Raw genomic sequence first — 26,356 nt, 5'->3', positions numbered from 1 at the left:
GGGAACTACAATTCCCATCATGCCTAGTCATGTCTTTGACTGTCAGAGTTATACAATGCCTCATGGGATGTATAGTTCAACAGCTGGAGGGCTGTAGTTTGAAGATCCCTGCTCTATGGTTTCATTGGTCACTGGTAAAGCGATCCGATCGGATGCTGCTGCCCCATGTGACTCTGGCGATCATCTTAGGTCAGGAAAAACCTTTTTAAGGTCCTGGCTCCCAGGGTTGGAGCATTTTTGGTGAGTTTGTAGAGTAGGGACAGGTACGCCATCTTTGAGGGACAGTAATAGCGCTAGGGAAAAAATCCTGACAAGGAAGAAAAGTGTAAGGTCCAATCTTTTCTGGATTCCTTCCTAATTGGGAACGAGACAGCCAGGCCGCATTCTGTCCCCATTCAACCGACACAGTTACTTCTTTACGTTATCGAAAACTGAGTGTAACCAGCTAGGTAGCTGTCCCACCAGGTTTGTTGTGAACTGTTGCTGCATCAGTACAAGTTTTCTGTTCACCTAACTGTGTGAATTATTGTCACCGCCCTTGCTGCCCCACACCTTCATATGTATCTACATCCTATAAAATTGCCAGGACAGGAAAACACAAACACTTAAAGGTATTTTTTGTCCCCTTTATTATCCATATGTTATAACATTTCAAAGTGACTTATTGCTCTTTTCTTATTTATTTTTTTATTTTTGGTCTGTAATTCTTTATAATTAGAGTTACATGGCTGTTTTCAGTTGTGCAAGTTACCAAAATAACAAAGTGCATTATTCGAGTTATGCTTTCACATTAGTACCCTCTATTCTGATAATTTTTGTTTTCTCATTATTGCATACTTTGTATTAATGTACACAAATCTTAATAAAATAAGTATAAAAAAAACATAATTGTATCCATGCATTTTATCTCTTGAATAGTTTATGGAAATAGATATCATTTTAAAAAGAAACAACGTTTAAAATGGACACTTGACACAAAAGATTTAAAAATAACTGACATCTACATTTAACAGCTATCGGTTTCTAAATTTTGCATAGATTTCATCACTCATTATAACAGTATGATCGTCTTTGGTCTTGAATGGAAAAATAAATAAATTCTAGGATTATATTTAGATGCCACAAAATGGCAATGGGTATTCTTTTACAGCAGTAGCACTTATAATTTTCAAAATGACTATTGTTTAAAGGTTTTTACCATTTATTGGGTGGATTTCAACATATTTTGTTTTAGCGCATTTTATATTTTATTTGTATTTTTTATTTAAATATACTTAATTTATAAAGGGCAAATATGAAATACTGCCTTTAAATGTTTTATACTTACTACTTGCAGTCAAAAGGTGGAGCTCTGTACAATGTGCTAAAAACTAACCTGAACGAGTTAGAAGAGGGACACATCCCACTACCCCACCCTCTAGTAGAGGGCTGACTAGTCTTAAACTGACTAGGAAGTCCTAGTAATAATTTTAATAATTAAAAAACTTTCAAAACAACAAAAAAAGTCCAGAAAACACTGCTGCGCTAGACCCAGGGAAAATCTTCCACCACATTTCTATCCAGAAAGCCCATCAAGGGTGCAGGGCTCTTTAGACGGGAAATACTGCTACTCTCTGTTTTTTATTTTATTTATTTTTACTCCTTGTGTCCCATTAGAGAGCATGTCCTTTCATTGCCTGTAACAGAGACGCAAATACAAATGAGAAGCCTTTGTGATCCTGCTTTAAAATGAGATAATTTGCACCAGAACAGATGTTCCATTGAAAGATGTCCACTCTATTCTTGTTCTGGCGATAACTAAAAAAAATTGGATTTATCATAACTTTTTGTCTTGGTGACAACGACCAACAGCTCACATAGCGGGAATTTTCATAGCCAGGACCCAGGCAGCAATAAAATCATAATGAGATTTTAACAGTTGTAGGTCTGATTTACACTTTAACGTTGTGGTATTAGGGTGAGATGTGGTCGGGGCCGATCCGCCCTATAGGCTCTCTATGCAAGCCGCTTAGGGCCCCGCAAAGCTGCGGAGGGCCCCCCAAATTACTAGAGGCCCCGCCTGGTGAGAAGTCATTTTCGGCCCCTCACCCCGCTTATCAACTCGCTGGCTCCATGGCAGAAGAGGTAAGAAGTCAGCACCCCCTCCCCCCACTTCTCAACTTTAATCTGACATGCCCTAAGGAGGTCAGGATCGGCACTGAATGTGGTCCATGTGAAAATAGGGTAACATGCAATTTTAGGCATAATAGGGTGTGTTGGCAGCCATTCATTTTCAATTGCCTTCCTTAATTACCATTAATGTGCAATACAATTACAATGTGTGCTGGCGGACCACAAATGTTTAAATCTCTCTAAAAAATGACTTTATATTTTCATGTTTTTTTTTAAACTTAAAAAGGGGTTGTAAGCCCTGGTTCACACTGGGCTGCGGGAGTGAAGCCGTGCGAGTTCAGCTGAACTTGCACGATTTCACTCCCGCCGGCAGTCCCAATTTCGGCCGCGATTTAAGAGACATCTGTGCAGGTTTCTGCACAGATGTCTATGTAAATCGCGGCCCGAAATCGCAAAAAGTAGTACAGGAACTACTTTTTGAAATCGGTGCAGCGCCGCAGATGCGGCGTCGCACCGATTAGGACAGTGTCATTGCCGACAATTGGCGGCAAATGCCGCCGATTTGAGATGCGATTTCACATGTGAAATCGCATCTCAAATCAAAGGAAATCGTACCCAGTGTGAACCTGGGCTGAAGGTTTGTGTTTTTTCACCTTAATGCATCCTATGCAATAAAACAATGTTTTGGGTTTACATCCACCTGCAGTACATAAATGTAAATTAGCCACATTGTGAGGAAAGGGATTTCTACTTGAAATGCATCTTCTTGCAGTAAAGTGCATGTGGTTTACTGCAGGAAAACTGGCAAAGGTTAATGGGTTTCACTTTACAATTTCTACTTCGTTTTTTAATAAGTTAGCAACTTTACATAAGAGTGTCAGTCAATAGCAGTTGTACCCCTGTTTATTGTTACACTTAGGCCCCATTAACACTGCCGACTCTTCTAAACACCTTTCTCCTGGTAGGAAAAAAGTAGCATCAAAAGTGCACCTAAAGCCATTTTTGCAAACAGGTTCAGGTGCATTTAGGCACATCAAGCACTTGGGCGTTTCTTAATTTAAATTGCCAAAATATTAATTTATTCTAGCCATTGAAATGTTTGAACACTCAAGCACTTGCTGCGCCTAGCGTTACCGCACATTTAGATGCATTTAGACATGCCAGGTGGTTTTTACCCAGAAAATGCTCCTCTTCTGAACAGGCTGGCTCTGGAGGGGGGGGGGGGGGGGGGGTTCTGCTTCTAAACGCCCGCGTCTCCAAACACGTATGTGTGCATGTACACATAAGCTAACATGGAGGGGCATTTAGAGGCAAAAAGAAAAAGTCAAACTCCCTTAAAAGTGCTGTTTTGTATGCCCTGTGCATGAGGCCTTACTTTCATGGTGCAGATTTCTTCTACATACTGTATACTACATGATTTATATAGCAATTTTCTTTTTAATTGTTTAATATACAGATTGTTTATATTAAATGTCTTCACAGCACACAGTAAATATTGATATTGTTCATTTATAACACACAGAAAAGTATCTTCTGTAAATTTCAGCCATTTTCCATTATCCTTGATGATCCAACTGATCTATAAAATCGAGAAAAACAATAAATTTCAACCAACTCTAAGCTATTGAAAAAGCAACTAAAATCTGTTAGATTCATTGGAGAAGATCTTGATGCTTCTGACTTTAGAAAAAATATGTGAAAAGGTATTAAAAAAGAAATATAAAGGAAAGGAAGCTAAAAGAGTGTTGTTGAGGGGGTGCTCTGTGTCTAGATCCTAGAGACAGACAGCTAGACCTCAGGAACCCGTCTTCAGAGGAGGCGCTTGGCCCATAGGGATCAGAAAAGCTGATCTGCTACATTTGGCTCTACTATCATGTGGTCTCTCCTACCTTGCTTTGTTCCAGGACTGGGAGTCATAGGCATCACTGGATTTCACCTACTGGTTGACATTGCACCTACATGGCCAGTCCTTGTCCAGCCTGCCAATCAACTTCATTATTTAGCTGTGCTCAGACCAACACCTGTTGCTTGAGCAATAGGTTAATTTTTATTTTTGTCCACGTTAATTCCTGTGTTCCTGTACTCCTTTTTCTCTGGTTACCAACATCAGCCTATATCTGACTATGCATGTTGTCCGCCATGACCTTTTGCTTGGCCCTGTTTATGATACTGCCTATTGTGTAGCATGTAATGATTCTGGCCATGGTCAGCTGCCATCTGCACAGACATGTATAAAGGCCACATTCGGGTACATACACCAGTAAATACCATCAATCCTTCTTGCGGGGTACTCTGTTGAAGATCTGGTATATATGCTTAGACTGCATCTTAACCCTTTTAAAGTGATGGGAAACCTTTGCATAGGCCTATTGAAATGACCAGCCTACAGTTGTAAACAATAATGACACCAACAAAGCTGTATCTAGGGGACATCACACACTTCACAACAGAGATCTGAGTGTAATCTGAGATCCAAGTGTAGGGAATACATGCATCCTCTACACTAGTGTTTCTCAACTCCAGTCCTTAAGGCGCCCCAACAGGTCATGTTTTCAGGACTTCCCTCAGATGAAACAGCTGTGGTAATTACTAAGGCAGTGAAACTGATCAAATTACCTGTGCAAAATAATGGAAAGCCTAAAAACATGACCTGTTTGGGCACCTTGAGGACTGGATTTGAGATACACTGCTCTACACAGCCTGATATTGTCAGTTCAGGCATGCTATTAATCACCTCTTGAGTGCTGGGGGTGCATCACAATGGATTGTCTAGTGTTGGAGAATAATGTGAGAAGTGGATTGAAGAGAGCAGCGAGGATCCATACCAGGTGTTATGGATTACACTTTATATGAGGCTATGCCTTGTTAATTTTGCTTTTTAAAGGTTCACAACCACTTTAAAGTATAACCAAATGCAAAACTTTTTCTTAGTTTTGGATATAGAGGAGAGGGATTAGAACACCTGACAATTTTTATTGCTGTCGGTGCCCCCATTAACGAGCGTCAATTTTTTACCATTATCATTAAAAGTGAAAGTAAAAGAAAATCCCAAATGTTGGGTTGTTTCTAGAATAAGGTGACCAGACATTCCCGGTTTCCAGGGACAGTCCCGGGATTGAGGACACTGTCTCCGGACCAAGACTGTCCCCGGTTTTGTCCCCTAGTTGGATTTGAACAGGGGCTGGAGCAATTTCAAAGACAGTCAGTGCAGAATTAAAAAAAATATCAGATTTTTTTTCCCATTATCTATGCTCCTTTCTGATGATCATGTGCTGGTCGGAGTGGAGGGAATATTTGTTCCGTTTCAGGCGCATGCCCATTCAGCTCTGCTTGCATGTTCTTCTGCCTTGGCTCAAGTCCCGGCCAGTCCCCTGCCTGCTTATCTCCTTGCCTTCCCTGGCAGAGTGATCTTCCTCCGCTCCCCACCCAGTAGTAGCCGGGCCCGGAGAGTAAGACTTGACAGGCTGTGAGACGGGCGGTGACGGGCATTGAGTAGCTGATTGCCGCCATTACTAGTAAAAAAAATAAATAAAAATCCCTGGATTTGATTTTAAAACTCTGGTCACCTTACCCTAGAAAGGTAATATAGGGGAAATCTTCCAATGGGGATACTAGTTTGTAGGGATTTCTTCTTACTTTCTGTTACTTTTTGTTTGGCTATAGGACAGGAAGTAAAGGGAATTCTTCTAATGGGACACAGATGGCAAAAAAAAAATCTGACAGGGATTATAACCCTACCTTGCTCTACCCAAAATAAAAAATAATTGTATACGTGATAAGAGAAAATGCTAATTGAAATCCAGTTGATAAAACCTCTCTGGTGATCTATAAGCACTGATTATAGAAAGAGATGACAATGTAAGGTGGAAGCTTTCCTCAAAGGTTAGCAATGCATGCTTTATTTAATTTATTTTTGGGTTGAATGAAAAAAAAAAACTGACAGCTCTGGTCAGAGCCGTTGTACTAACGATCTGATGTTAGTATAGCGCTCTACCCGGCTGAGCTTCTGTGTTCTGACAGGGGGACGGCACCCGATCAGAACACTCTCAGCCATAGGTGGGATCGGGAGGCGGTCAGCTGATAGTTTTCCAACATGCTTGTCTGACAGTAGCCGGCCATACGTCAGGCTTCTGTCGAACAGGTTGCCATACACATGGGCCAAATGTCGGATGTTTTTTATTGAACCGGCCGATGTAGCCCAACATTCGGCCCATTTTCTCTACTTTCCTTACTATATTTTTTTCCTGGTAACTGCCCAATTTCCTCTGTTTGATTATATAGTGTTTCCAAAGCATGTCCAGCCTTAGCTAGTGGCAGCCAGTGCAGTTACAGAGTACATTATTAAATAGCAGCGTATCAAGTGCCAAAATATACATCACAATCTATGGGATCCCATATAAATATAGAACACTGTAATCTGCAAGCTTCAACATTTCCCGGTAGTATCAGGCTACCATCTCATACTTCCACTCTTGTTGGCCAACAAGAAGGTGGGAGCGTGTAGACTGCCACTACCTGGAAGTGCCAAGGCTTGCAGAGAATTGTGCCCTACACTTGGGGGCCCCACCATCTCTTGAATGTACATACAATCACCTCTAGGTACCTGCATTTAATACCTGTGTTCACTTTGCATTCACATGTTAGTGATACAACAGGTCTCTGTTGTGTTCGTTTTTGTTCTACTGCATATTAATACAATATTAGAAAATAAATATAATTAATCTATAACATTTTAGCATTTTAGGCTCTCACAGTAATGATAGAAATGTAACTCACCAGTGATATAATATGTCTTAAAGACTGCCCATAAACAGATTGGTGGTAATCAGTGTGACCACCAGTGCCAGCAGCTTCTGGAGGGGGCTGTAGATGGCTGAATCTCCATTATTGAGTACTACAATTGGTGAAGCAGTCGCTTGCGGAGCAGTTGATAAGGTTTTGGCATCGAATGATCTGGTCTGAGCGAAGACATTGTTCAGTTCAAATTCCAGCCTGTATCCCTTACCTGTAACAGAAAGAAGAAAATATTATAACAAGTATATTGTTTTCTACATAAAAAGCTTTATAATAATAAAAAAAACATACATAAAGACAATGGGGCAGATCCACAAAGAAAGTATGCCGGCGTATCTATTGATACGCCGGCGTAATTTCAAAATTCCAGCGTCGTATCTTTGTTTTGAATCCTCAAAACAAGATACGACGGCATCTGGGTTAGATCCGACAGGCGTACGCCTTCGGATCTTAGATGCAATTTTTCGGCGTCCGCTAGGTGGCGTTCCCGTCGTAATCCGCGTCGATCCCGTAACTTACGGCGCAAATTCATTGAGGATTCAAACCAAAGCCAAGTAAGTTACGGCGGCGTAGCGTATCTCAGATACGCTGCGCCGGTGCAGATTTTTGTGGATCTGCCCCAATGAATGCAAAAGAGGCACAGTGTCCATTTTTGTAGAGACTAGGTGGTTAATGTGTCATATCTGCATTCAAACGTTTGTTAATCACCCCCGCCTGAAGTCACCCAGCAGTATTTAAAAAAAACAAAAAAAAAACAAAACAACCCTATGCATACCTCTTATTTCCCTATAGTCTCCAGGCTGGTCTGGTGAGGTTAAAATAAAATCAAAGAAATTCTCCACTCAACTTACCGACCAGCCTACAAACAACCAAATTATCCTGTCTAACAGTATTGCCTCGTACACACGATCGGTTTTCCCGGTGGACTTTTTACCGCCGGGAAAACCGAGGGGAAAGCCGAGAGCCTGCTTGGCAGCTTTTCCCCCTACACACGGCCGGTTTTCCTGGCAGGAAAACTGCCATGAGAGCTTTGGCCGGGAATCCCGGCCGTGTGTATGCTCCCCCGCAGGCTTTTCCCATAGGGAAACTGCCGAGAAAAATACCCGGCAGGAAAATAGAAGACATGCTCTCATATTTCCTGTCAGGAAAACTGCCATGGAGCATACACACGGACAGTTTTCCCGGCCAAAAGCTGTCATTGCAGTTTTCCTGCCAGGAAAACCGGTCGTGTGTACGAGGCATAAGCGTTATAAACAGGGGTTTAGGCTGGATTCACACCTATGCATTTTTTGTGCTTATTGCATTTTTGCAGATTTGCACTACAGAATGTGTTTCATAGGAAACCATGTTAAATGGACTGTAGTGCAAATATGCAAAATGCAAAAAGCACTAAAACGGCATTGGTGTGAATCCAGCCTTAGCCTGCACACATTTGCAGATACATGCATAAGCTATAGATCCCCGTCAAGGCACCCTGGTATTTTCTTTTGTCTTAACTCTAAATTTTGAGAGACTCCACAGTCCCTCACTAATATTTCAACAGTACAAGCAAATTGCTACTGCCCTCACCTATAACTGGCCTTTCCAGCAAGAAGCACCTGGAAGGGCAACACATGCAAAACAAAACCAGAGAAACCAGAGAACCTGGCCCTTTAACTCTGACGTGTAACTTACATGTAACCCTTTAGATCAGTGGTTCTCAACCTGGGGGTCGAATGAGGATTTGCCAGGGGTCACCAAATCCTGGTCTGTTCCTGAATCCGGCATCACTCTCCCAGCCTTTTTGCTAACCCTGGAGCCTGTGGCCACCCAGCTGGGCTGTTCCTGGAACCCGCAGCTGCCCACCCAGTCTCTTCGCAGGCGCCCATTTAGTTCACGGCTTGGCTGGGGGGCAAAGACTAGAGGTCATCTGAGAGGTGAGGAATGTAAATCGGGAGGGGCTGGAGGAGACCCTATCTCCTGATTTCGGCATTGGTGTCACTGCTACGAGACACCACAAAGTCGGAAACACGGTGAAGCTGGAGGCACAGTGAGTGACACTACCTGTGTGATTATAGTTGTCATTAAAAAGGACTCAGCGAGCACTAAATATCTGTGGGTTAGGGGCGCAAATTACTTGTCTTGCCTTGGGTGCCGACAACCCACGCTATGAAAATAATTTTTGTGGGTCCCCACAACTTGGGAAATTTTATCAAAGGGTCACGGCACTAGAAGGTTGAGAACCACTGCTTTAGATGCAGAAATATGAAATGTTGCTCCTACCTGGTAGGTTGAGAACAAGGTTGGTGTAGTTGGCCCAGCAGCTGTCAAACAATATGGTAGCATTCCCCATCAGTCCATTGCTGGCGAAGGTGTTATTTGCATATTTCAGTCTTGCTGTTAGTGACAATGAACTGCTACTCACAGAAACACAATTTCCCTACAAAGAAAACAGTGGCGAGAGTTAAAGCCCAGCTCAAGGTAGAATGCTAATTAGGTATATAAAAACAATAAAAACAATCTCTCTCCCCCTCCCTCCCTCTCCCTCCCTTCCTCTCTCTCTCTCTCTCCCTCTCCCTCTCTCTTCTGACAACACTGAAATTACACTTCGCTACAAGTAGTGAGTGTACAGCTTGTATAACAGTGTAAATTTGATGTCCCCTCAAAATAATTCAACACACCATTAAAGTGATTGTAAAGGTTCGAAAATATTTTTTTTCAGAATTACAAACTTGTTATACTTACCTCCACTGTGCAGCTCGTTTTTCAGAGAGTGGCCTCGAACCTCCTCTTCTGAGGTCCTTCAACGTCTGTCTCAGCTCCTCCCCGCATCAGATAACCCCTTATGTGAAGCATTAGTTCATCATTTGCATCCATAGACACGAATGCCGAACTCAGCCCCGCCCTCGGCGTCCGCGTCATTGGATTCACAAAAGTGGGAGCCAAAAGTGGGAGCTTTCAATCTATCCAATGAAGAGCCGAGAAGCCAGCGTGTTCTCGACATGAGATTACTGGAACCATGTCCTGTGGCCTGATGAGACCAAGATAAACGTATTTGGTTCAGATGGTGTCAAGTGTGTGTGATGGCAACCAGGTGGGGAGTACAATGACAAGTGTGTCTTGCCTACAGTCAAGCATGGTGGTGGGAGTGTCATGGTCTGGGGCTGCATGAGTGCTGCCGGCACTGGGGGGCTACAGTTCATTGAGGGAACCATGAATGCCAACATGTACTGTGACATACTGAAGCAGAGCATGACCCCCTCCCTTCAGGGACTGGGCCACAGTGATCCCCTTTCTCATCAGCAGTACAGTGTATAGCAGTCTTGTGACTTCTATCAGTGTCGCAATGGTGGGTGTGTGAGGGGGTCCTCCCACACAGCCCGCCCTACCTGCTCCGCTTTGAAGCCCAACGGGGCAGAGGGATTCCCTATAAGGGAGTGAGAGGATCTAGCCCGCTCAACCAGCCCCGTTAGTCCTTCGCCTCTCTTTTTAGAGACCGCGTGGTCAAAGTGCGTGCATGTTAACCCAATTTCGAGTGGGTGTAAGTGTGGTGGTTTTTGCGGGAGGGGGGTGGGCGTACTAAGAGCAAGCTTACCTCGCATAGCACACCCACAGGGAGCCGGGCTGAGACCACCAAACTCAATTCACATGTAGCTGAGACCGGGATCCGAACCTCTAGCTGCAGAGGTGAATGGCTTGTCAGTGCAGTGCCAATCGCGTTGAGCCACCGCAGCTCCCCATCAATGAGCTTCTGATAACAGTCAAAGTGTGTTAGAAAAGGAGTTTAAAGGGAACTTACATTGGAATCTACGGCCATTATAGAGGGTTGTTGTGACAACACCTGTCCATGCAATCCAGCCACAGGTTCACGGATTACTTTCAGCGAGGATACTGTAGCCAGATAGTTTCCAGTGGATGATGATTGGTTCCTGCTGACAACAGGTTGCTCCGCCACCTAAAAAACACAACATTTCTTTGTCACTGTGTATTCCTGTACATCACTGCCCTGTACACATTCATCTCAGCCTTCCCTTTATAGACATTTAATGTACATGATACACCTGTTCAATTACTTGGCAACACAAATTGCTAATCAGCCAATCACATGGCAGCAACTCAATGCATTTGGACATCTAAACATGGTTAAGAACTGAATTCAAAGCGAGGATCAGAATGAGGAAGAAAGGGGCTTGGAGTGACTGTGAACATGGCATGGTTGTTGGTACCAGATGGGCTGGTGTGAGTATTTCAAAAACTGCTGATCTACTGGGATTTTCACGCAAAGCCATCTCTAGGGTTTACAGAGAATGGTCTGAAAAAGAGAAAATATCCAGTGAGTGGCAGGTGTGTGGACAAAATTGCCGTGTTAATGTCAGAGGAGAATGGGCAGACTGGTTAGAGATAATAGGAAGGCAACAGTAACTCAAATAGTAAGCAGAATACCATCTTTGAATGCAGAACAAAAAATAGAAGCAGATGGGCTACAGCAGCAGAAGACCACACCGGGTGCCAGTCTTGTCAGCTAAGAATATGAAATAAAGGTACAATAGAAGATTGGAAAAATGTTGCCTGGTCTGATGAGTCTCGATTTCAGCTGCGGCATTCAGATGGTAGGGTCATGATTTGGTGTAATTAACATGAAAGCATGGATCCATCCTGCCTTGTATCAATGGTTCAGGCCTGTGGTGGTGGTGTAATGGTGTGGGGGATATTTTCTTGGCACACTTTGGGCCCAGGAGTGAGAATCAAAATTCAGTTAGGTAATCATTGCGCACTTTGCCGCGGATGGGAGAGACAGGAAGTGGAGAAGAATGCTTTGTAAATAAGGTAAAGAAATAGATGAAAAAAATGTCCATCTGAAGCAGATAATGTGGAGTTCAAAAAGTTGGTGGAACTCCGCCTTAACTGGAAATCTATGGACCACCAATAACTGATTAGGCAAACTATATATGTCCCACATACAGCCAAAGATTTGCCAATGGTGGGTGTCAGCCCAATTAATATACAACATGATCAACAAGGGAAATGGAGAAATGGCGAGGAGCACCGGGGCTTTGTGACACCCAGAGGGTAAATTGTTGAGAATGCACACAAAGTAAATGTAAAAACAAATATTTATTGGGAATGTTAAAATATCCCCACTATATGAAAGCAAAAGAAATGACTGAATATTAAAAAACATGTAACATCAAACATGTACAGAATACAATACATCCAAGTAGATATGATGAATGGTCCATTTGCCAAGAAGCCCCAACGATTTTCGACCAACGTGGTCTTCTTCATGGGATTGCCCTTGGATAGCAAAGTAAAGGATTCTCTAAAGTAAACACACATGATTTGTACACTGTATAACCAACTGTAAACATATTCCAAGAAGCATATACAAATTTGAATATATATCATATATCATGTAAGTTTGTGTGTGTATATATATATATATATATATATATATATATATATATATATATATATATCATTTTTTTTTTTATCTATTTCAAATTTGTATATGCAATTCCCTGAAGAAGACCACATTGATCGAAACATGTTGGCGCTGCTTGGAAAAACACACCATCCTTCATCATCTACTTGGATGTATTGTATTCTGTACATGTTTGAGGTTATGTATTTTTCAAAATTCAGTGATTTCCTCTAATTTCATATAGAGGGGACATTTTAGTTTTCCCCAATAAATACTTGTTTTTACATTTACTTTGTGTGCATACTCAACTATTTACTCTCTGGGTGTCCCAAAGCCCCGGTGCTCCTCACCATTTTCTCATTTCCCTTGTGGATCATGTTGCTGATTAGGCAAACCATATGAAATCCTGACCTTCAGAATTATTTTTGAAATATATTGAATATGGCCAAAATTGTAGCATTTCAAATATATGTCAATATATTTGGGAAAAATATATTAAGAATGTTTTTTTTAAATATATTTTTCTTCCACGTGGGCTGTCACTGGCATTCAGGTAACTGAGTGCATTGAAGCAGTGAGTGCATTGAAGCAGTGAGTGCATTGATGTCACATTAATACAAGGAGAGGTGACTGAATTCATAATCCATCAGTCCAACTACTGGTATTACCTGGCTCCAGGCTGCGTCAGTCGGAGGTGGCACAGGAGTGGACACTGACAGTGATGAAACAGTGACATTCAGGTAACTGCTGAGACTTCCATTGATTGCTGCCGATGCCAGGTTCTGACTCATTGACTGGAAATCCGAGAATGACAGATCACCTACATAACGAGAATTACATACTGTATAATTGGGTTGTTGGCCTGTTATACATGCATACAACTGTAGAAGATATGAGAACAATGTACAGAGCATAAATATCACAATGTTACTATGAACCGGGACTACTGTGTATATTGCATGTCCACCCATTGGCAAAGCAGTTTTCTGCAACACACAAGTGTGAATGGGCCCTGCTAGAAGATCTCTCCAAAGTAAGGGATCCCCTCCTATACAGCTGTCACCAGAATACGTTGGAAGTTTTCCCTTTATTCGCACTCAAGTGTCCTTTGGGGACACAGACAGCAATACAAAATATCATAGTTTATAACCCTTCCCTACTTTATTTAAAATAAAAAAATGACTTTAGATACACTTGTGATATTAAAACAAAAAGCAATAATTACATTGCATAGATGTGATGGCTGTATTCAGGGGGGGCTGAATATATATACAGGTGTGAGGGGGGCTGCCATATGTAGAGCAGTCAGGGGGGGCTGACATCAGTGCTGTCTTAATATCATCATGGGCCCCTGGGCAAAGTAATGCTCTGAGGCCCCTACAATGGAGACAGTGCAGGTAAACAGACATGAAGTAGGTAGGAGGCAGACAAGCGGAGATTCCCCTTCTGGGTGGACCTCTGCATTAACTACATGAACTATCATTCTGTAGAGCAAAGAAACAGTGGGAATATACTACATAAAGTAACAAAGCCGCCCTGTGCATATAATCTGCTAGATTGATGCCCCCCCAGCACTCTGACCCCTCTACACCCAGATTTTTTCCCAGCACCTGATCCCTCTACACCCCAGATTTCCCCCAGCACTCTGACCCCTCTACACCCCATATTTCCCCCAGCACTCTGACCCCTCTACACCCCAGATTTCCCCCAGCACCCCGACCCCTCTACAACCCAGATTTCCCCAGCACTCTGACCCCTCTACAAACAGATATCACCCCAGCACTCTGACCCCTCTACACCCAGATTTCCCCCAGCACTCTGACCCCTCTACACCCCAGATTTCCCCCAGCACTCTGACCCCTCTACACCCCAGATTTCCCCCAGCACCCTGACCCCTCTACACCCCAGATTTCCCCCAGCACTCTGACCCCTCTACAAACAGATATCACCCCAGCACTCTGACCCCTCTACACCCAGATTTCCCCCAGCACTCTGACCCCTCTACACCCCAGATTTCCCCCAGCACTCTGACCCCTCTACACCCCAGATTTCCCCCAGCACTCTGACCCCTCTACACCCCAGATTTTCCCCAGCACTCTGACCCCTCTACACCCCAGATTTCCCCCAGCACTCTGACCCCTCTACACCCCAGATTTTCCCTCAGCACTCTGACCCCTCTACACCCCAGATTTCCCCCAGCACTCTGACCCCTCTACACCCCAGATTTCCCCCAGCACTCTGACCCCTCTACACCCCAGATTTCCCCCAGCACTCTGACCCCTCTACACCCCAGATTTTCCCCAGCACTCTGACCCCTCTACACCCCAGATTTTCCCCAGCACTCTGACCCCTCTACACCCCAGATTTCCCCCAGCACTCTGACCCCTCTACACCCCAGATTTTCCCCAGCACTCTGACCCCTCTACACCCCAGATTTTGAAGTAGGTAGGAGGCAGACAAGCGGAGATTCCCCTTCTGGGTGGACCTCTGCATTAACTACATGAACTATCATTCTGTAGAGCAAAGAAACAGTGGGAATATACTACATAAAGTAACAAAGCCGCCCTGTGCATATAATCTGCTAGATTGATGCCCCCCCAGCACTCTGACCCCTCTACACCCAGATTTTTTCCCAGCACCTGATCCCTCTACACCCCAGATTTCCCCCAGCACTCTGACCCCTCTACACCCCATATTTCCCCCAGCACTCTGACCCCTCTACACCCCAGATTTCCCCCAGCACCCCGACCCCTCTACAACCCAGATTTCCCCAGCACTCTGACCCCTCTACAAACAGATATCACCCCAGCACTCTGACCCCTCTACACCCAGATTTCCCCCAGCACTCTGACCCCTCTACACCCCAGATTTCCCCCAGCACTCTGACCCCTCTACACCCCAGATTTCCCCCAGCACCCTGACCCCTCTACACCCCAGATTTCCCCCAGCACTCTGACCCCTCTACAAACAGATATCACCCCAGCACTCTGACCCCTCTACACCCAGATTTCCCCCAGCACTCTGACCCCTCTACACCCCAGATTTCCCCCAGCACTCTGACCCCTCTACACCCCAGATTTCCCCCAGCACTCTGACCCCTCTACACCCCAGATTTTCCCCAGCACTCTGACCCCTCTACACCCCAGATTTCCCCCAGCACTCTGACCCCTCTACACCCCAGATTTTCCCTCAGCACTCTGACCCCTCTACACCCCAGATTTCCCCCAGCACTCTGACCCCTCTACACCCCAGATTTCCCCCAGCACTCTGACCCCTCTACACCCCAGATTTCCCCCAGCACTCTGACCCCTCTACACCCCAGATTTTCCCCAGCACTCTGACCCCTCTACACCCCAGATTTTCCCCAGCACTCTGACCCCTCTACACCCCAGATTTCCCCCAGCACTCTGACCCCTCTACACCCCAGATTTTCCCCAGCACTCTGACCCCTCTACACCCCAGATTTTGAAGTAGGTAGGAGGCAGACAAGCGGAGATTCCCCTTCTGGGTGGACCTCTGCATTAACTACATGAACTATCATTCTGTAGAGCAAAGAAACAGTGGGAATATACTACATAAAGTAACAAAGCCGCCCTGTGCATATAATCTGCTAGATTGATGCCCCCCCAGCACTCTGACCCCTCTACACCCAGATTTTTTCCCAGCACCTGATCCCTCTACACCCCAGATTTCCCCCAGCACTCTGACCCCTCTACACCCCATATTTCCCCCAGCACTCTGACCCCTCTACACCCCAGATTTCCCCCAGCACCCCGACCCCTCTACAACCCAGATTTCCCCAGCACTCTGACCCCTCTACAAACAGATATCACCCCAGCACTCTGACCCCTCTACACCCAGATTTCCCCCAGCACTCTGACCCCTCTACACCCCAGATTTCCCCCAGCACTCTGACCCCTCTACACCCCAGATTTCCCCCAGCACCCTGACCCCTCTACACCCCAGATTTCCCCCAGCACTCTGACCCCTCTACAAACAGATATCACCCCAGCACTCTGACCCCTCTACACCCAGATTTCCCCCAGCACTCTGACCCCTCTACACCCCAGATTTCCCCCAGCACTCTGACCCCTCTACACCCCAGATTTCCCCCAGCACTCTGACCCCTCTACACCCCAGATTTTCCCCAGCACTCTGACCCCTCTACACCCCAGATTTCCCCCAGCACTCTGACCCCTCTACACCCCAGATTTTCCCTCAGCACTCTGACCCCTCTACACCCCAGATTTCCCCCAGCACTCTGACCCCTCTACACCCCAGATTTTCCCCAGCACTCTGACCCCTCTACACCCCAGATTTCCCCCAGCACTCTGACCCCTCTACACCCCAGATTTTCCCCAGCACTCTGACCCCTCTACACCCCAGATTTTCCCCAGCACTCTGACCCCTCTACACCCCAGATTTCCCCCAGCACTCTGACCCCTCTACACCCCAGATTTTCCCCAGCACTCTGACCCCTCTACACCCCAGATTTTGAAGTAGGTAGGAGGCAGACAAGCGGAGATTCCCCTTCTGGGTGGACCTCTGCATTAACTACATGAACTATCATTCTGTAGAGCAAAGAAACAGTGGGAATATACTACATAAAGTAACAAAGCCGCCCTGTGCATATAATCTGCTAGATTGATGCCCCCCCAGCACTCTGACCCCTCTACACCCAGATTTTTTCCCAGCACCTGATCCCTCTACACCCCAGATTTCCCCCAGCACTCTGACCCCTCTACACCCCATATTTCCCCCAGCACTCTGACCCCTCTACACCCCAGATTTCCCCCAGCACCCCGACCCCTCTACAACCCAGATTTCCCCAGCACTCTGACCCCTCTACAAACAGATATCACCCCAGCATTCTGACCCCTCTACACCCAGATTTCCCCCAGCACTCTGACCCCTCTACACCCCAGATTTCCCCCAGCACTCTGACCCCTCTACACCCCAGATTTCCCCCAGCACCCTGACCCCTCTACACCCCAGATTTCCCCCAGCACTCTGACCCCTCTACAAACAGATATCACCCCAGCACTCTGACCCCTCTACACCCAGATTTCCCCCAGCACTCTGACCCCTCTACACCCCAGATTTCCCTCAGCACTCTGACCCCTCTACACCCCAGATTTCCCCCAGCACTCTGACCCCTCTACACCCCAGATTTTCCCCAGCACTCTGACCCCTCTACACCCCAGATTTCCCCCAGCACTCTGACCCCTCTACACCCCAGATTTCCCTCAGCACTCTGACCCCTCTACACCCCAGATTTCCCCCAGCACTCTGACCCCTCTACACCCCAGATTTTCCCCAGCACTCTGACCCCTCTACACCCCAGATTTCCCCCAGCACTCTGACCCCTCAACACCCCAGATTTTCCCCAGCACTCTGACCCCTCTACACCCCAGATTTTCCCCAGCACTCTGACCCCTCTACACCCCAGATTTCCCCCAGCACTCTGACCCCTCTACACCCCAGATTTTCCCCAGCACTCTGACCCCTCTACACCCCAGATTTCCCCCAACACTCTGACCCCTCTACACCCAGCACCATTATTCCATCCATGTAGTACCCCCTTTTCTAGTGGAGATATAGTGCATGTAAACTTTTGGCTCTGTGCCCACCTCCAGCACTGCATTCACCTATACCAATCAAGCAGGCAGAAGGAGGGGCGGAGGAGGGAGAATCCCTCAGGGCATTCCAAGCCTTTCAGTACAAATAGTGCTGGACAGTTGGGCTCACCATGACACCATCCACAATGCTACTTCCGCAGTTGGGCTCTCAGTGCTGCCGACTCAGCAGCTCCCACTCCAGCTCCTACCCCACAGCTTTCAAGTCCAAAGCATTGTTCTGTTCTGCACAACATGGTGCACTGCTGCCAGCCTGCATCCCCTGTGTATCCATCACTCTCAGTGCCATCATGGTGCCCCCAATTTTGGGGAAGCGTGGGCTGAAGAAGCAGCTGCTTTTGGGAAAGTGCAGGCTCCCCCCATGCAGCTGGGGCCCCTGGGCAGTGAGGGGGGCTGACATATATACAGGAGTGAGGGGGGCTGACATATATACAGGAGTGAGGGGGGCTGACATATATACAGGTGTGAGGGGGGCTGACATATATACAGGTGTGATGGGGGCTGACATATATACAGGTGTGAGGGGGGGCTGACATGTATACAGCTGTGAGGGGCTGACATATACACAGGAGTGAGGTAGCTGACATATATACAGGATTGAGGTGGGGTGGTCGGTGTGCAGATTCGGTGGGGTGGCCCATGGGCAGGCCCTGGAGAATGTTGGTGGTCAGTCTGGGGGGGGGGGGGCAGGCCTAAACAATTCTGATGGCTGCCCTGCCTATACACCTTTGGACAGCACATTGATAGTCTGGGGAGAGGGCATTGCCAGATGGACTAGCAGACTCAGATGCACTTGAATAAGAAAATAAACTCCAATTAAGTAGTTACAAAAGTTTTTTTTGCTTTTAAGAAAACCAGTTAAAGTTAGCACCCCTGTGAGTGTTAAATGGTTTGTCTCAACTCTCTAATTGCCCTTTTTACTGGACAGCTTGGTCTGTTAAAGGAAGCTGAAAAATAACAAACTTATTGGCAGGATAGCTAGGTGATAATAAAGGAAAATAGGTTTAAAAAAAAGAAAACAAATGCAACCGTTACACCTAAGAAATTGTAAGCTGCAATATATATATATTTATATTGTAAAAGTGAAAATACTGCGCTGTCTAAATAATAAAAATTAAATGTAAATGAATACCAATTGCAGCTGCAACTAACCATGTGAGATACACACAATAAGAAACAATATTAGAGAAAATAGCTGCGTTGAAATATATACAAAACAACAAATATAATGTGCACTATGACGTTGTTTGTTGCGGTGACGTCAGCACACCGCTCCTGGAGCGGTGTGGGGGAGGAGCGGCGTGCTGGCGTCACCCCAACAAACAACGCATAGTCCCGGAAGGAATTTACAATTTGACACGCTAATTTTTCATCTACACATTGTGAGTGAACATTTGGTTGTATTTGTTTTAATAAAGTGTTAATAGCTTGATTACGCTATGGGAGCTTTTTTTGCCTTGATATGTGGAACTCCTGAGTTGCGAACCTTATTGAGGTGCACCTAATCAGGAAGTGGAGAGACTCTGCTGGGAACCATAGAGGCCTTGGCTGGGGTGTAAGCCACGAGTGAGTGTGATCTCCTTAAAACGAGATCATTAAATCTGGTAAGCAGCAGTTTATCTATTAGTGGAGGAATCTTTCTTAATCTTAAACCATCACTTTTCTTGGGGTGTTTTGTCTGTTTGAAGTCACAGATATTACGTTTGGAGAGGACTCTCATATTGAAATTAACACTTGGACTTTCAGAGCATTTGGACTTTTGTATTTTATTTTTTGTTTATATTACATATTTTTCACAACATCAACACTGGTGTTAGCAAGTGGATTTCAGCTCCACTTCATGTGATGGTGCTTTAGTTGGGTTGACACTACTATGAACGGACACTTCAGCTGTCATTTCAATTTGTTTGTTCACATTGGTCATCTCATCTATCACATACACTCCATTCATTTACTATGGTAATTGGAATATATGTGATCTTAGATATCACGTCATAGTGCACATTATATTTGTTGTTTTGTATATATTGCAGCGCAGCTATTTTCTCTAATATAGATGTAGCACTGACCCCCGAAGGAGCTGCTGGTTTGTTTTGGGTGGCATGTTACCCCGCTGTCTAGCATAGTTGATGAGAGCCGTAGTAATGGAATGTCCACACAGCAGGTGTATTTTTCTTGTGCTTTTATTTACCCAACAAGGTAAAACAATAAAACTTGCAGTGAAGAGTAAAGATGCAGTAGGAAAAGAAACAGCAGATTCAAGCGTAACAATAAGGAAACAGTCCTGCTTCCAACAACACTTTGTTTTCTTCGCCACTCCAACCAGAGTGGGTTTAGTGTACCTGGACAGGCCTCTCTCACTGACCTAGCAGCCAGAGTATCACTTGGAACTTTGAGGAAAAAAAAAAGTCTCTGCCACAGACCCTCCATCGAATTTAGATCATGGAGACGATCCTCCTTGATAGACTTTGTGCCTGGATCAACTTCAGGTAGTTTTCAGTTAGGTTACCGACTGATAGGTGTCCAACGTCCAGCCTTTCAGTGTCCGGTTAACTTCATCCCCGGTGGATTGTCGAGACCCTATTGGATCGCCAGCCTCTCTTGGCTCTCCACAGGCGGACTCCCCACCGTACAGCTTCCTCTCAAAGGAACAACGCTTGGGATCTTCTCAGGATTGGGGACCCAGTCGTTCACTGGGGCCCAGCCACAGCTCAAATGTTCCGAACCAACGTGGTCCCGGAACAGGGAGCACCGCGTGGCACATGCACCCTGGCCTGGTAGCCATAACTCCGGGGCGCGTGGTGCAGACACCCTAAAGGTGGGTGACACACTTCCAGACCCTGAACTAAAGGCGTCTGTCACATAAATACCCTCTCCCGGCATGCCCAGCGAGGCTCAACCCTCCTGATTGGCCGCCGAGAGAGAGTACCCAGACCTCAACTCCACTGCTGCCACCTGTCGTCCTGGGGTAGCATCAGCACCCCAGAAGCGACAGAATGAGCCCACAGCACAGCCAAGCTGAGACAGAGACCCTACCTAAAACATTGCAATTGAAATCAGAGTCCTTACGCTCTGATTATCCCTTAAATTTGGACAGCACCGGTACTTGGAAGTAACCCGGCGCTACATAGATTTTTTGTTTTTTGGGTTCACACACAGCATATGTGCCATGATAAAATAATTTAAGATGCATTTAGTTTGCCAAAGGTGTGCTTCTAAGTTAGTTATAATACTGCACAAGGGCAATGAGATCCACTACATTACCATCAGGGCACTTTTATTATGCAGAAGGTGATTGTAGCTGTATACAAGCACTTATAAGTGATATGTGAGTACTTTTTGTAATACTTTAATCTGCACCAAGTTTATTTTCCAGGACAAACTTTTGCAAGATCAACTCCCTTCTTTAAGTACTACATTTTTTTTAAAATAAATTTAAAAAAATAAATTACAATACTAGGGAATAACTCATTGCATCATTACATACTATAGTTAGTCTGGCTGAAAAAGGACACAAGTCCATCTAGTACAACCAATAAAAGAAAAAAAAATGTATATATACATACACACATAAAATCCTATACAGTACATTATACACAGTACAATCCTATACCCACAGTTGATCCAGAGGGAGGCAAAAAAAACAAGCATGATCTAATTTGCTCCAGCAGAGGAAAAAATTCCTTGCTGATCCCCCAAGAGGCAATCGGATATTCCATGCATCAATTTTAGCTATGAGTATTAACATCCAGTTATATTATGCACATTTAGGAAAAAAATCCAGGCACTTATTAAAACAATCTACTGACCTGGCCAGAACCAGCTCTTGGTGGAGTCTATTCCCCATTTTCACAGCTCTTACTGTGAAGAAGCCTTTCTGTATTTGGAGATTAAATTTATTTTCCTCCAGATGTAAAGAGTGCCCCCTTGTCCTCTGTGATAACCTTAAAGTGAATAGCTCAACACCAATTTCATATGGACCACTTATGTATTTATACAGTACATGTTGATCGTATGCCCCTTAATCTACTCTTCTAAGAGAGAATAAATTCAGCTCAGCTAATCGTATTTAAGGACCTCCCTGTAACCATTCCTTACCTGTGGAGTTGCTGGAAGTTGAGTTTATCTGTTCTGCAGGCGGATCAGAGATTTCCACAGAGACACTGAGCCCCCCTGCTGCTCTCTTCCTTCGTCTGGATCCCTCCGGAATGATCTTTGTGATACGAATTTTGCTGGCAGGAATCTTCAGGAAGGCTGCCAGGTTCTTCACGAGGTTCGGCCCATAAAACTGATCTACTGTCATAGCGGGCAGATTAAAGGCAATAACAATGAGGGGAGATGTGCGTATTTCCACTGGGGAAGATCCTCGGACCAGGACATACAGCATTTTGTAGTCTCTGTCAAAAAAGTTATCTCCAAGCACAGAAGAGTTCAGCCGCGGCATATATTGACCTTTCAAACAGATAACAAAAAATAGATTTAGTTAAAATGTTGTCTATGGTTTTCTAGTTGTGCAATTTATTTAGCAGAGATAAGTGAAACACTTTGTATGGAATGTAATTAGCGAAAGATCGGGCCGGTTCACTCACTTTGTTAATTTCTGATAAACATCTCTGTGATTAGAAATCATTACACATATGAAATATTTTGTTTTGGAACTTCGGTTTTGTCCAAAAAATCTGTTTATTTAGTTACTCCCGAAATTCGTTTTTATTCATATTGGGGTAGATTCAGGTAGGGCTGCGCACTCTTACGGAGGCACAGCATACCGTTTAAACGCTACGCCTCCGTAAATTACTTGCGCTACGCTTCATTCACGAAGAAGTAGCTCCGTAATTTGTGCGGGCGCTCCGTAAAACTGGCCGGCGTAAGCGCGTGTAATTTAAATGATCCCGAACGTAGTGCGCATGCTCCGTCGGGAAACTTTCCCGACGTGCATTGCGGTAAATGACGTCGCAAGGACGTCATTTGCTTCAACGTGAACGTAAATGGCGTCCAGTGCCATTCACGATTCACTTACGCAAACAACGTAATTTTCAAAAATTGCGACGCAGGAACGACAGGTATACTTAGCATTGGCTGCTCCTGCTAATAGCATGAGCAGCCTTACGCAGAACGCAAACGACGTAAAATGTGAGCGCCGGGCGCGCGTACGGTTGTGAATCGGCGTGAGTATGCAATTTGCATACTCTATGCTGACCACTACGGGAACGCCACCTAGCAGCCAGCGTAAGAATGCAGCCTACGATACGATGGCATAAGAGCCTTATGCCAGTCATATCTTAGGCTACAGTCGGCGTATCAAGCTTTCTGAATACAGAAAAGTCGATACGCCGGCGAAAATTAGCAATTACGCTGCGTATCTATGGATACGCAGACGCAATTGCTTTCTGAATCTACCCCCTTGTTTAGTTAAAAAATGCATTCGCCCGAAAATCTGAATTAAGGTCGAATCTGTCAGTTGAAGGCTTATGGTGTCTGTCAAAGGTTCTAAGAAGATTTGATGAAGCAGCTAAATTGTATGATGCCGCAGTCGTACATTTCCAGTCGAAGGCCCCACCCACAAGCTATAGTAGAATTTTCATGTTGTATGACTAGTAATAATTATATTTATTAATAATTATTACTAGTCAACCAACATTAGAATTCTTCCATAGCCTATGGGCGGAGCATTTGACCATAAATGTCCGCTCGCGGCGATTGTATGTTTCTAACGGCTTCATCGAATCTTAATGTCTCTAATGTTGAATCTTTTCTCTCTATGTAGAATAATCTTGAACTAATACAGTTAAGGTTAGACACATTTGACCGCAGGTTCGATAGACACAGATCGCTATTGTCACCGTCATGTCGAATCTTCTATCTACTGTATATCGAACTGTTGTCACAACGAAACAAAAATAAAGCATTTTTATGTCGGATCTTTCAGATTTCTGATTCTGTGCATTCGTTATCATTTGTTAAAACAAATGTGAAAATCCCCGAAATTCGGACGGAAATGCATTCGGACGAAAACAAATGCACATGTCTAGAAATCATTAGCTCAGTTCAACTGTATAATCCATGGTCCATGTGACATTTCTTCTCCAAACATGATTACCTTATTAGTATAGATTACTCACTTACTTGTTAGGTCTATTAAAGTGGTACTCAACTCCTCCCAAACCCCCATGTTTTTTCCCCCTATACCTGTACTGCTCTAGCATACTCACCCACACAGCGAGCGAAACCAGCATTGTCCTGTTGCAATCTACTGTTTATGTGCCACACAGAGGGTCCTGCACCCCTACCTTGGTCCTCTTCAGCTGGCTGCATCTTCTGGCTGCAGGCAGCCAGCTCAAATAATGTGCTGGACCCATCCCATGGCCACCCCCTTACGGCCCCCGGCTGCTCCATGTGCCAATCCTGCAGACTCCCGGGAGATGTAATTTAAGTATCTCAGGGGACTGCAGGACCAGATACATTCCATTCTGCCCTAGGACGGAATGGTGTCAGGGGCAGGGCTAATAATAATAGTAACAAAATGATAAAAACAAACTCCAGCTCACGTGACATCACTCCTGCGCATGCGTGCGGGAGCAGCCACTAGCGGCGTGAACCCATTGACAAAACGGCATGCTCAGTGCCATTGTCTACGGTGCTGTAATTTTTGCAAATATCTCCTAAACCGTGTAGGTTTAGGAGATATTTGTTGCACCTACAGATAAGCCTTAATCTAGGCTTACCTGTAGGTATGAGTAGTCTGTAAGGGTTTACAACCACTTTCACTTGTATACCTTTTCCAGTGCCGATCCTGACCTCCCTGGGGCCCTAAGCAAAATTACATGGCGCATTAAAAATGAGAAGCGGGGGGCGCTGATGACAGTGACATGTCACATTAAAGAAAGTTGAGAAGCGGGGGGAGGGGTTGAAAATATAAAGTCATTTTTTAGAGAGACCTATTTAAACATTTGTGGTCCGCCAGCACACATGGGCAGCACAGTGGTGTAGTGAGTAGCACTTTCACCTAGCAGCAATAGGGTCGCTGGTTCGAATCCCAACCATGACACCATCTGCTTGGAGTTTGCATGTTCTCCCTGTGTCTGCGTGGGTTTCCTCCGGGTACTCCGGTTTCCTCCCACACTCCAAAGACATGCTGGTAGGTTAATTGGATCCTGGCAAAATTGGCCCAGTATGTATATATGTGTGTACCACTGTGTGTCCCAAGCGTGTCAAGATCCTACTGGGTAAATAACCACACCAGCCAGAAAGACACTGGCTGCAAAAAAGTGCCTAGAGGCGATTCAGTACGCGTGTGTAGCGCTATACAAGTCATTCACTCACTCACTCACATTGTAATTGTATTGCACGTTAATGGTAATTAAGGAAGGCAATTGAAAATGAATGGCTGCCAACACACCCTATTATGCCTAAAATTGCATGTTACCCTTTTTTCTTATGGACCACATCCAGTGCCGATCCTGACCTCCTTGGGGCCCTAAGCAAAATGTGATGTCACATTAAAGTTGAGAAGCGGGGGGGCTGCCAAAAATTACATGTCACATTAAAGATTAAAGTTGAGAAATGGGGGGAGGGGGTGTTCTGCTGTCGGAAATTACATCTTACATTAAATTGAGAAGTGGGGGGTGCTGACTTCTTACCTCTTCTCCCATGCAGCCAGCGAGTTGAGAAGCAGGGTGAGGGGGTGAAAATTTGAAAATTATTTCTCACCAGGCGGGGCCTCTAGTAATTTGGGGGGCCCTTCGCAGCTTTGCGGGGCCCTAAGCGCTTTGCATAGTGAGCCTATAGGGCGGATCGGCCCTGACCTTTTCCAGGACAATGACTAAAAGTATTGAAACCAGAGGATCAGTGTGACAGCCAGGCTGCTTGCATCTTCACAAAGTGGTCAGCAGTGGAATCCACCACATTTGCTTCATGACAGATTTCCTCCTATGCCACCATAATGCCACATGCATTGTCAGAGTATTAATTATCACACATACACTGATTTACCTTGGTAGGTTGGCTCTTTGAGAGTGAAATCAGAAGATCCCTTCCATTCTATATTAGTTGGGTTTATATAGACATTGTTCACATAAACATCCAGACGCTGAGGATTTGAGAAGTAGATTCCAGCAAGAACAGACTAAAAGAAAACAGACATTAATATGAAAATAAGACCTATTCAATAGGACAGAAATTTGGTGTAAACATAAAAAATGAAGATCCTTTAATGAACTCCCTTGTCATAGAGTTCTAGTATAGTCTAATTCTTGCTTTTCCTAAATTGTAGTTCGAAATTCTTTCCAAGGGCCTTTTAATTAATCCAGTGACATCACACATCCTTTTTCCACTTCTGTACTGAATGGTACTTACAGTATGTAAAGCTGTGTGAGTGCTATGCAGTGCTGTAATGCTCCAAGCCCAGATGGAC

General features: G+C 45.0%; 1 protein-coding gene across 1 annotated transcript in view; it reads right to left on the bottom strand.

Moving 5' to 3' along the window:
* Positions 1–3,529: 3,529 nt before the first annotated feature.
* LOC120941315 (fibrocystin-L-like) overlaps positions 3,530–26,356 on the bottom strand; it is a 319,487-nt gene continuing 296,660 nt past the window's right edge. The window contains exons 73-79 of the mRNA XM_040354640.1: positions 25,936–26,068; positions 22,042–22,395; positions 12,976–13,127; positions 10,685–10,840; positions 9,169–9,325; positions 6,889–7,117; positions 3,530–3,691 (exon numbers count right to left, since the gene is read on the bottom strand). Of these exons, the coding sequence (XP_040210574.1) occupies positions 6,906–7,117; positions 9,169–9,325; positions 10,685–10,840; positions 12,976–13,127; positions 22,042–22,395; positions 25,936–26,068 (1,164 nt within the window). The 3' untranslated portion in view covers positions 3,530–3,691; positions 6,889–6,905. The remainder of the gene's footprint in view (positions 3,692–6,888; positions 7,118–9,168; positions 9,326–10,684; positions 10,841–12,975; positions 13,128–22,041; positions 22,396–25,935; positions 26,069–26,356) is intronic.

This window comes from Rana temporaria, chromosome 5, assembly GCF_905171775.1.
Source record: "Rana temporaria chromosome 5, aRanTem1.1, whole genome shotgun sequence".
Classification (NCBI taxonomy): Eukaryota; Metazoa; Chordata; class Amphibia; order Anura; family Ranidae; genus Rana; species Rana temporaria.
The sequence above is the reverse complement of the archived record's forward strand: the minus strand, read 5'-3'. Positions and strand labels throughout refer to the sequence as shown.